Genomic DNA, 13,208 nt, shown 5'->3' on the forward strand with positions numbered 1-13,208 from the left:
GTGTGTGCCATATGTCATCACGTTGATATATCATTGATATTGTAATATAAAATTTTTCATCATATAAAAATGTACACGAGTATTGTTGTGGACTATATGATCTGGCACACCGCTGCAGTTCAGCTAAAGGACTGAAGAGCATCTTGTGATACAATAGTACAAAATAATGTGAAAAATAAAAAATTTCTAATTGTAAACTGTGTACTTAAACTTTCAAAGATTAAGCTATCACATAAAACAACAGAATAATCAAAACTGTATTAAATAGGGATGCACCAAAATAAAAATTCTTGGCCGAAACTTATAGTACCATTGAATTTATGGCTATGACAGTGTACTAACCATACTAAAATCCAGCATTCCATAAATTAGTATTAAAGTTTCAAAAACAAAATCAATTACAAATTATGAAAATATTTATTTGGCACATTGCATCAATGGGGACAACGATGGAGACCAATTACAGTAAAATGTAGTAATTTTATTTTACCCAATAAATACATTAATAGTATCTATCCACTGATTTCTTTCCCAGAGATGGATTGTGGCTGGAAGAGCATCTGCAGCGTAAAAACTTGCTGGATAAGTTGGCGATTTATTCCGCTGTAGCGACCCCAAATTAATAAAGGGACTAAGCCAACAAGAAAATGAATGAATGAAGGAATATTCACTGATTTCAATAAAGTCAATCAAATGAACTAGAACGACAAAAAAAAAAAAAAAATGAAACAAATATTTGTTTGGGCCCGAACTACAAAACCAAATTTAAAACAATTTTAGTACCAGTTTTAGGGCTGGACGATATGGCAAAATGTATATCACGATACATTTCTTAATTTAGGTCGATACCATATAATACAGATAGCGATATAGACAATATTAAAAAGACAGGAAAATAACTGCCAAGAACGCACACAATACATGTCTGCACCTACAAATGTCTGCAAACTGAATTTGCAAAGTCTTTAATACCTCCAGGCTCTTATAACTTTTTTTTTCATCTTGAACATCCTTAATTGCTTCTATCTGTCTATTTATATTTGTGTATGTAATTACCTAATTAAATGAAAAGGTTTAACATAAAATAGTTCCTATATATTTTATTAGGGCTGTTCAATTAATCGAAAATCCGATTTCGATTATGGCTTCTAACGATTATGAAAAACCATTAATCGAGATAAACGATTATTGCATCATATACCCAAAGCGCGAAAGACCGCGTGCTTATGTGTGTGTGCAACACACGCACACACATCAGCACGAGGTCAGCATTCGGTCTCATTCGCACACTGAGACGAGCAGAGGAGCGCAGACATTTAAGTAATCTTAACGTGAGCGCTTTAATGGTCAAATATGTTTCAAAACTCGGTGATTAGTGATTATTCATTATAACCCTCATTTGCGTAATAAACAAACCAGTTGAGAATCAAAAGACACGTGAAAGAGAAACCATTAAAGTGACAGTGTGAAATGCTGCTGCCTGTTTTATCATTAATCAAACGACGAGAAATGAAATTTACATTTAATGAAAATAAGTTTTTTTAACTTATTTCTGAACATAATAGTTTTGATATATCATGTCTAATTACTGATTTGTTTTATCTTTGCTATGATGACAGTACATAAAATTTTACTAAATGTTTTTTTAAAATGCAAGCATTCAAATTAAAGTGCAATTCAAAGGCTTAATTAGAGTAATTAGGCAATTCATTGTATAACAGTAGTTTCTTCTGCAGACAATCAAAAAATATATTGCTTAAGGGCGCTAATAATATTGACCTTCAAATGGGTTTCAAAATATTTAAACCTGCTTTTATTCTAGCTAAAATAAAACAAATAAGATTTTCAGAAGAAAAAATGTTAGAGGAAATACTGTTAAAATTCCTTGCTCTGTTTAACATAATTTGGGAAATAGTTATTTAAAAAAAACAAAATTCTCAGGAGTGCTAATAATTTTGACTTCAATTGATAATCGTTTTGAATAATCGTGATTACAATTATGACCAAAATAATCGTGATTATGATTTTTTCCAAAATCGAGCAGCCCTATATTTTATATAGTCTTTATATAGACTAATATTTCATATAACACTTTTTCATTATTTAACAGATTTAATAACTCTATTAATCACATTCTTTCTATTTCATAAGCTTTGCAATAACCAGATTCCTGATAAATATGTTTGTTGTATTTTGTAAGTTTGCTCGAATGATATACCAGCATGCAGCGAGTTTGTGTGTGTGAGTGTTAATTAGAGGGTATGCAAGGATCGAGTTTATATGTATGTGCATGTGTTAATGTGGGAGTATATGCAAGGATCAAGTTTATGTACGTGGGTGTGTGCATACATCAAGTGTATATGTATATTATGCGCAAGTTTCATACATGTTTTGAACATAGTATAGGTTTATATGCGAGTAATTTATAGGTGTATAAGCACATCTTATGTGTGTGTTAATAATTAAAGTTTGATTTATATTCTGCATGGCGCCTCATAGCCATCTGTGTTTGCTTCATTGCCTTTTCTTCCAACACCGCTGGTTTCGGTGTCAGGGAAGTTGGCTTTAACTTTTATGATGCCTCATCTTCTAACTCTCAGTATGTTCCATGAGGTGAAAAAGATTTGATGTGTTCCTGCTGCTAGTCGGCACCACTCTCCCGCACATTTTGCAGAGCACCAATACTATAAGTTTATCGAAACTTAGAAAGCCGAACCACTTCCACACCATTGCATTAGTTTTTCCTCTCTTATCAACTGTTTCATCTACATTCTTACTTGTAGAAGCTTGTTTATTCACATCTGTATTCAGGGCTCCCATTTTATAGCTAAAACTTTCTTCAATGGAGTGAACTGCTGAGCGCTGGCAGCAGCTTGTCTGATGATTGCCATCACGCAAGTGACATCACGCTCTTTCTGACGGCTGAGCACTGAAAGTCATTCAGTGACAAATGATACAATGTATAGGATCTTATATATATCAGTTAAAGTCAGAATTATTAGCCACCCTTTTATTATTATAATTTTTTTATATTTCCCAAATGATGTTTAACAGAGCAAGAAAATATCACAAAACCTTTTTACATTTTTAATAAAAAATCATTATTTTAAAAATTATTTCTTGCTATACGGTTTCCTCTCTCTCGCTGCATGATGAAAAGCCAGTGACAATGCGCATATGTTAACTTTTTATAAACAGTTTTGTTGTTTAAATATGATATTGCATTAATGTGCCTGCATGCTTTATAAGCTGTAAAATAAAAGGTAAAGCCTATTTGTTGTGTTTATGACGCAGATCAGGAGGTGATCAGCATCAGCGCTGGTTTGGCATCAGCACGTCTGTATCAAACAGCAATAATCTTCTTCCATTTTGCTTCTTTGGCAAATATGTCTGTAGGCGCGTGTGATCATACGTGATCATCCCACAAGTTAACAAGAATGTCTTGCAGTTGAACAAGGGGCCGATCGCAGCAAACTTGCTTTTCTGTTCTAAAAACATGAGGTGCACCACACAGCCTTTTATGGTGACAAGGAAAAAAAGAAGAAAAGAGTCCTCTTTTTTTTGTCACTGTGAAACGACTGAATCAACTGGGTATTGATTGTGCAAAAGTATTACTGTCTGTGTTGTTAGAATCGAAATATTTAATAATATTGTGATATTCAACATTTGTAAATTCATACAGCTCTGGATAACTTGAAACAGTGAGGACTAGTCTCTCCTACATCTTCAGTGTTTCCTCTGGGAGTTTTTCCAGCTGAGGTAGCAGACCTTTTACACAAATCTAACTACTTATGGCGTTATTTCAATGACAAATGGAGAAATGTCGTGAGCGCAGTATTACAAGTCGTGATCATATTTATGTGCAATTCTGCGCTTCGATTTCCTCTGCTTGTGCACAAAACCTCTTGCTCGCCCTCTCAAATATACGCAGCTCAAGCGCAGATCCTATTGTGTGCTCTCAAATAAACATTGCTGAAATGCAATTTAGCGCATTTATGTAGTGAGTATGTCTCCAACATTTATTAGATTTGCTAGGAATATTTATGAATGTCTCCAATTAGACCTACAGAGCGGCATTAATGCATCCTGAAGTAAAGTGAAACGGCTACAAACTCAAGCAAGAGAGTGACTATATGCAGAGCCACAGACCATTATCTATAAATAAAGTATAATTATGGAAACTGTGTTCATCTTAACTGAAAGCTACGTCTTGTTTGCTAGCCTCGAGCATCATGCACCTGTCAGTCAGGCAGGCAGGCAGTCAGTCAGCACATAATCTCAAAGGGTTAGATAGATAGTGCACAGCACTACTGCGGTTACGTTTCTTCGTGTTTTGATGCAGAAAGTCTTATCAGGTTTGTGGTTATGTAGTATAACATTTTGCATAAAGTCTGTGAGCGTTGGGACAACGGTGGGACAATATGAAGAATTTAGTGGAAAAATTGTATTGCAGAGTCGGCGTACCCCACAGAGCTGTTTGTACCAAGCGAAAACATCCCGCTCTCCCTTGTGAAGCCAATTCGGAAGTAATTGAAACTGCAATTCACCACCTCGCCTTTGGGAGCTGGCTCCAGGAAGTTCAGATGTTGATTGACTGCAATGCTAAATTGGCCATGTTTACAGCCTACAAAAGATGGTTTTGGTGTATATATTTAATATTACCCTTCATGAAAACTGTGAGGGGGTGAATGTTTTTTATAACTCATCCATTTTGTTTATTTAAAGTTATATTAAGTCTTAATAATTAAGGGCATGGCCACTTGAGTGACAGCTAGGTTTCGCTGGCTGCCATCATGTCAATTTGACTGATTAGCTGCTAAATCAAGAAAAAATATATCGTATTTTCGTTTTGTTTTGTGTGGCTTAACTCAGTCATTAGCCTTTAGAAATAATTTCCTTCAATTATCCAATAATATGGCTTGCTGTGTACTTAAGTGTGCTCACAAACTATTCAAGTTGCCTCCATTTTCTTGGTGAGTGAAATTATATGCGTATATACCATATCTATAAATGTATTTGTTTTATTTAAGATAAATTCGTTTAAATATTCATATAAAAATCATTTAAATATTTTTTTAGACCTGTAATGCACTCCAGAATCTGACAGATTGATTAGCTGTAGGCTATATAAAAAAAAGTCATCTAAAATGTTGTCATACAGTTTTATGCCTGGATTTCATGAATAGCCTTTCATTTACTAACACAGACTATATTTGAAGTATTTGGAAGTAATTTGCGTTTTCCTCCTGTAGAAAAACGTCATAAGAACAATGCTTAGTGGCTCAACGTATAACAACAGTGTTTTTAAAAGACTAAAACAAACACTGTATTAATGTATTATATGGTCACCCTCGGTCGGTGCGATTGTTGGTGGCGACAATGGGCCTTGCCTACCTGTAACTTCATTTGCACTCTTCAGAAACCCTATAGGTGATGTCACAGATACTACGTCCATGTCTTTTACAGTCTATGGTTTGTACTCCATGCGACTCACCAACTAAAGATCATCCTGCTGCCCTGGACAAGCCTGAATAGAATGGCTTGTTTAGTTTCTATGTTGTTTGTAGCCTGGTGTATGTTTCAAAAATGGTCTCACAAGTTGGAAAGGATCTTAGGGTGCTTTCACACCTACACTTTTGTTTCGGAACGTGTCTCGATTGCCCAGTTAACGCGGTTCGTTTGGCATATGTGAACAGGGCAATCGCGCTCTGTTCCGCGCCAAAGTAATCGCTCCAAGATCGCTTAAATGAGGTGGTCTCGGCTCGATTGAAACGAACCCTGGAGCGGTTCGATTACAGTGAGAAAGCGATCCGATCCGAGCGCGGTTATATCACAGTGTTTTATGGATATAGGCATACGGCTATATGAAGAGAGAATTATCATTATTGGCGGGAAATTTCACGAGTCTCCGGATGCCCGCAAACGAGTGATGATCTCCCAGTAATCTCGCCTCTACCTCCCGGTCCTCAAATAGGCTACGTCGCGCACCCTTCTCACCCCTCCCTACCGCATCTCTCCTCAGACACATCGCGCTCGCACACCCTGTCAATCACCATCAAACCACCACCTCTCCTGACAGCTTAGCGGGACGCTGCAAAATAAACCCTGACACTCCCAATGTGAGGACAGTTTACTCGCACGTGACTTGTTTTAGCTCTTTTGGTCCGATTAGAAACTTTGCAATGTAAAAGCAAACCGCTCCAAGAGCAACAATGTAACAATTGTAATCTCTGTTTCGGAACAACTGAATCGATTCACAGGTGTGAAAGCACCCTTAAATTATTAACCTAATGGAAAAAACTTGTCTTGAGTTATATTTGTGACAATGGCAGACTAGTATGTTGTCTTGATGTTGAGAGATGCATCTGTGCTAATGGAGCTCTTTGGCATGTCGTAGGTGGAGTGAATAACATCTCCTCTCCCTGATTAGGATTTTTGTGTTTGTTGCCAGAATTTCTAAACTTGATATGACTGGACTGAAATGTTGTGTACTCCAGGAAGGCAACATCTAATATGAAATGAGCAAAACCGTAATTATAATTGAAATAAGTTGTGTTTATTATCTATGTATAAAAGTGTTTTACAATGTATATGTATTTACAATATATATATATATATATATATATATATATATATATATATATATATATATATATATATATATATATATATATATATATATAAATATATATATATATTTATATATAAATTAGGGATGTGCGGAGCAGCCGGTATTTGTATCTGTATTTGGTACAAATTGTATTTGTATTTGTTGAGGGGGGAAAAGTATTTGTATTTGTATTCGAGTAAAATTCAAAATGGCGCAAAGATATATATTTTTTCTATTAGACTTCTAATTTACGTTATAGTGAAAGTATTGTTTAATTATACCCATTATATAAATTATAGACATGCAATATTGGTTGTTGTTTTTGAACATGTGACAAGAAATGTCATTGAAAAGAAAATAACCTAGAAGCCATTATCTCATCCATGGTTAAACCAACAACTAATAAAATACCATTGTGAATATTATGAACCCCACCACCACCGTTCTTGTTGAAGGACACTGAATAGACAGAATAAAAACAAATAAAACTTCAAAAAACTGTTCTTCTTCTGAAAGAACTTCTTTCCAATGGACACAATTCCAAAAACTAAAATCAGAAGATATTTTTATATATATATATATATATATATATATATATATATAATTTTATTTTTTGTAATTTCCATGTACTTTTTATTTTTAATAAAATATTTTATATTTTAATTCTTACAGCATACAACAAATGGCCATGGGCGCAGTGAGGTGACCTCTAGATCTGTGAGGTCGAGTGGCCGAAACAGGAATTCTGGTTCAGGATTGGATGATGTGCACCCTGTTATTGGGAATTACCGGCTTCTAAAAACCATTGGAAAGGGCAACTTTGCCAAGGTCAAACTGGCTCGTCATATCCTCACAGGAAGCGAGGTAAGAAGTCCAGAATGTGTGTGATGTGCATTTCCTGACACATAGTGGGTTATGGGGGATTTCCAGACGTGAACAAGTTAGCTTTTGTTCACTTATGTTTCCTTTTGGATTTTATTTATTTATATTTTTTAAGTGCAGCACTTTGAAGTACTTAAGCAGAAAACATCACAAATATTAAAGGTTCAAGAAATCCAGCGAGTCTGCAAATCTTTGATTCGAAAAAACCTAGGAAAAGAGATCTCCAAATGTGTTGATGTGGGAGTTTTGTGTGTTGTAGAAAGGAAGGGTTTACATAAAAAAACAAGTTTCATTGTGTGCATAAAAACAGTTAATTTGCACCCGGGCAATGTAAACCTGCACATATTGTGGAGATGGAGAGTGATTCTGAGAGCTGTGTGGAGGTGGAGCATTCTCTTCATGAGAATCTCAGTGTGGTTTATTAAAGTGCAGGAACACTGCTATTTGAATCTTTGCAACACAAACATGAGCATGCATGCAGGAGAAAGTGATGCTCCCAAGTCTCGCAATCGTATTCTTTTCTACTGTTACTGTTAAAAATAATTAGATAAATGATACAAAGACCATTTGGCCACAAATTTTCCATTGCATGTATAAAATATGGATTGTGTTTTACATATTTATTTTACCAGTATTGTAGTAATATTATAATAAACTGCTTTGTTCACTTTAAGTTGTCTTTTGAAATTGAAAGAGTACTTTTAATGATAATATTTTACATAGCCATATGAATAGACAAAGTACATTTAAGCCCACGCTTACGAAATTTACTTATTACTAACTTTAACGTTACTAACCGTTAAATAACATGGAAGAGTCAGACGGAACTTTATCATGCATAATATGAAGTTACATCTCATTCATAATAGTGTGCAGTGATTTAATTGAATCAGCTATTTTTTCCATGAATTAATGCACAGAAACACTTAAAACCCTATGAGATCACTGTGTACTGGTGATGTAGCCTTAGTTTATATAATTTTTGCTCTAAACAAGGCAAAAAATTATATTTTTTTTATATTTGTCCTATTATGGTTTTATGACTCTTTAAATACAAAACTGTTAAATGTGCTGAAATTTAAAACAAGGATGATAAAATGATTTTTGTTCATGTTGGATTATGTGTAGGACTTTTTTAAATGAAGTAATATTAAAAAAAAAGCATTAACATTCTTACTTCAAAAGTGGACATGTCAAAGACAAAAATATTTATATTTCAAGTTAATGATGATTTTTTTTTTATTATTTAGCAAAGAATTCTATAAAAAATAAATGTTTGCTTGAAGTATCTATAAGAAGCAGATTTTTTTTCCTAATGTGCCAAATTGGCAAATTAAAATGATTTCTGAAGGGTCAAGAGATAATCATAACAGAAGTAATGGATGTTATAATAATGGTAATTGGTAATATTACAAGAATAAATAAAATGTATGTTAAATGTTGTTTATTTCTATATTTATATAATACAATGTTTTTGATAAATAAATATTCAGTCTTCATGAGCATTGTAGACTTTACATTAAAAATCCAAGCTTTTAATAGTCTTAATAGTCTTAATAGTTTTAATAATGTGCAAGTGTATAATTGAACAATACTTTAGTAACTTAGGGTGTCACGATTTCGATCGAAATTTATGCTCTATTTTGATTATCGAATCAAAAAATAGAATCGTCGATGCGGCCACGCCCCCATGTCACGTCAGCTTGGCTTGCCAAGCGGGAAAAAACACGCTTGTTGAAGTGCTTGTTAAACTGTGCAGACGCAGGAGACGGAGACCCATCGACAGAGCTTAAACCTTCAGGGCTCGACAATAAGGACTGCCCGATAGCCCGGAGCCAGCGTGCGAGACGCTCGGGTCAGTGTACAGTGCTGCCTTGTTGCCTGACAGATTGAGCCAGAGCTGCGTGCTGCGACTGTCTGTCAATTGTGTGCAAATACAATCTTACGGTGCTTTCACACATAGACGTTTGTTTCGGAATCTGTCTCGTTTCCCCCGTTAGCGCGGTTTGTTTGGCATATTTCCAGCTGTTGCGCTCGCATCCGCGCCAAATCAATCAGTCCGAGATCGCCTGAATGAGACGGTCTCTGCCCTACTGAGCGGATCGATTGTAGTGAGAAAACAAAACAATGCAACGAACTAACGACCCAGGCTATATCACAGTGTATTGTGATCGTGTAACAGCCATATATACGGCTATATGAAGAGAGAATGATGATGTAAGAATCAGCTCTTTGGTTTAAATCATGTTTAAACTTTGGGGATTCGAATCAAAGATTCGAACATGATTCACATAGAATTATTTAAAGCTTACACTTAACTTAAGTATTTGTCCGGCAAATAGAACGTTTAGTGTAAAGCAATCCTGTATTATATTATTACGTGGCCAACAATAACAATATAAAAACAGTATCTAATTATTTAATAAGCAAGGTAGCAGTATCTGAAGCTGAGGCATTAACTTATAAAGCACACAACACACCAACACGGATCTTAAAACGAAACAAAAGTTTATTGCTACTCTATAACACAAAGTACTAATCTACGTAAAACAAACAAATGCACATACATACACACACGCACAAGCAGTTTGAGGAGAGTTTTGACTGAGTGGATTTAACTTCTAGCCTTTGCTAAGTTCTTAGCATTGCAACCTGAGAGAAACCATAAAAGCAGAGAATTTCGCTATTCTTTACTACTTAAACATAATTCACACCAGAGTCAGCAATGGATAGAAACCTTGTTTGTGCTACTTGCGTTCTGATGTAATTTGGTTTCCTTGACTGGTCCAAAGGGAAATCCCGGCGAAGCTGATTGGTCAGCGTAGCAACTTCAGTGACGTGATGGAATTCCCTTGTCGGTGAAGAGGGGTTTCCTTAGTCGGTTGCTAGGGATACGGATGTTGGACAAGGCGGCGTTCGAAGTCCTTCCTGGGTTCCTGTAGTTAGGATGAGTTTCAGAGTTTGGATGTGTTGACCCGATGGCTTGTTGTTGAAGCGGTTGCACAAGCAGATCGGGGGTCGAGCCGGCAGCAAGTGAAGGTCGCGGTCTGCTCCGTGATGTAACGAGGCTTCCGGCGAGGCGATGTAACGGCCACAGCACGAGAAGAGCGACGTCCGGGCAGCGACGGCGGTGACGACTGGCAAAGATGACCGGCAAAAGACGACGATGAAATTTCTTTGTTCAAAGTTTTATAGGCTTTGGTAGAGGCTGGGTCTACACAATGCTTGTCCAATCAGATAAGGTGCGGGGTGGAGTCACACCCCAATTCTGCCCTCTAGGAGGCCGGGTTGACACCTGGTGTGGGTGCTGCTTTGATAGCATAGTGGTTAAAATAAAGTCTTATAACGTCAACACTTTTCATAGTATGGTTTCTTCATATAAACCAATGCATTTAAAATGTTCCTAGCTTTCAATCGATACCAAACAAAGTATTTCACAAACATTCTGTAGATTTCATTTGTCACTGAGGGCTATTACTCAAGAACTATCTATAACAGTTTTGTAAAACACATAGAACATGTACACACAAAAACCTACAGAAACATAAAGTAAACATACATTACTCAAATAAACTGTTTTACTTAAATGTCCATTAAACTTTGGAAGCGTTTCTGATCGCTTCTGTGTCTGCCTGAGAATGTGTATTCCTTGCAGACGCCAAAGGACAAGCGAACCAAAAGGTACTTCTCAAAAACCGGTTTGGTGGGTTTTTGATTGTAGAGCCTCTTATTGTTTTAGGGTGTAAAGTTAATTAACACGCAACTGTGATGTTGACTGGCTAGGTATCCTGTGGATTTGCCTTTTGCTGGGTGCCTGTGGATTGCTTTGAAAATGAAATCAAAGCTCAGACATTTAGGCACCAACCAATCTTTTAAGGATAACATGGTCTGTGGCTTGTTCGGTTCTGGAACGATCCGTTGACTCCCCACATCCCCCATTTGGATGGTGATGTTCCTGGCATGAACATCGGCAGACACTGGAACAAGAGGCATAGGTAGAGAGAGAACAGACACACAAGACACAAACCACATTTCCATTCCATAGACTGAGTTCTGGTGCAGGTTTTAGCTTAAATTGTTCGGGTCAAGAACACAAGGTGTAGTGTAACATTGCCTGAAATAATTCAAATTTAGTTATTTAGCTAGTTTACTTCATTGCAAGTATGGAGTGGCGCTAGCTTCAACTTAAATAAGCAATAATTCTGCAGCAATTGACACTAATTTGGGAGAAGGAGTCAATCCTACTTTTAGGCCCTATGCATGAATTTGCAGGAGTTCCCTGTAGAGGGGACTGGAACTGCAAATCAGTTAGGGAGAGAGAGAGAAAGAAGGAAATCAAGAGGCACAGGGATGCAAAAAAACAAGGTAGGTTAAAAACCAGCAATAACAGTGTTGCATATGTGGAGTGGCTCCTGTCTTACTAGAGGTTGTTCTAGCAGTGCTGTAGAGGAGAAAGTATTAGTGTTGTGTTTAACTAGGTGTTCCCTAGAATGTCAAAGGTTATGTTAGTATGTAGAGGGTAGAACAGTTGATCTGTGTCAAGTTGCGGTCCTCCCCCATTTGTTGTTCAATGATGATGGAGCAGTCAAATGTTCATCCAGTAACGGAGGTAGCGGAGTTTGGCATGGGTCAGGAAGGGTTTCAGGACTGAACTGAGGTTTGTCGGAGGAGTGGCAGACGACCAGAACGGCACTTTTGGGAGCCTGAGGGCTTTCACCTGCAAGTGTTTGTTGGTTCAGGTGGTTGTTGCTTCTCCGCTCGGCAACTAGTCAGGCTGAATCTGCTTTTTCCTTTTCCCGTTTCCTGTCCTCCTCTATGCATTTGAGAAACTCTTTCATCATCAATTTCACCAGTTCTTGAGGGTTAAATCCCTGTGGGGCATTTTCCTCTTGCTGGGATTGAGTCTGAGCGTTGTCAGGGTGGAAGTTTTTGGAGTACCTTCGTTGACTCCTTGGACTTGATGATCCAGGGTTTTGATGTCTTCCCTTGGATGGTGACCAGCTTTTGTTTGACCCCCATTGGTTTCTTTCCCGGTGGTGTTCAGGCGAGCGTTGTTGTCCATGCGGTCCATGCCAGTGACTGTTCCTTTGTTTAGGTCTTGTGTCATCGTAGGAGTTCCGTTGTCTATTGGACGAAGACGCATTCCACGCTGGGGATGGTGGTCTCACGCTGTTTGAGCGTTGGGCACCCTCTAGTGCCAGTTCTGGATTCTGGGTGTTAAAGTCAAGAACTTTTGCAGTTTTAGAGTTTTTCTCTAACACCATCTTTTGTTTGTCGTGGGCTTTCTGTGTCAAATCTCGCAATTGCTGGATGCTCATTGTTCGTGGGCATGCGAGTACTCCGAAATGTTGGCTTACTGCAGGATGGAGGTTTCTCAGGAAGAGAATCTTAAAGTTCAGGTCTTCTTCCATATTCGGTTCGTTGCGAGTTCCGAAAAAGGCTTGCCTGAGTCGGTTGTAGTAAGCATGTGGGGACTCATTGCGAGCTTGTTTTGTCTCCAGAGCACCTAACAGTCCTTGATCTGATTCAGGGTTTGCAAACTCTCTGATGAGGGCTTCTTGGAGCAAGCGGTAATCATTCTTTACCCGAGCCGGTTGTCGGTCCAGGAAGCTGCGCACCTCAGGGCTGGATGTGGCTCGAAGCAAATACAGTCTTTCTTTGTCAGAGACATTGGGTCTCATTTCCAGGTGGAAATCAATGTCTTGCAAATAAGCGT

General features: G+C 37.4%; 1 protein-coding gene across 10 annotated transcripts in view; it reads left to right on the top strand.

Annotated features, from left to right (window-relative positions):
* Positions 1 to 13,208, top strand: part of mark3a (MAP/microtubule affinity-regulating kinase 3a) — an 88,116-nt gene that overhangs the window by 1,905 nt on the left and 73,003 nt on the right. For all 10 annotated transcript variants that reach the window (XM_068224928.2, XM_005156628.6, XM_021480523.3 and 7 more), the window contains 1 exon segment: positions 7,283 to 7,474. In XM_068224928.2, coding sequence (XP_068081029.1) covers positions 7,283 to 7,474 — 192 coding nt within the window.

The sequence above is a fragment of the Danio rerio genome, chromosome 13 (assembly GCF_049306965.1).
Source record: "Danio rerio strain Tuebingen ecotype United States chromosome 13, GRCz12tu, whole genome shotgun sequence".
Taxonomy (NCBI): Eukaryota; Metazoa; Chordata; class Actinopteri; order Cypriniformes; family Danionidae; genus Danio; species Danio rerio.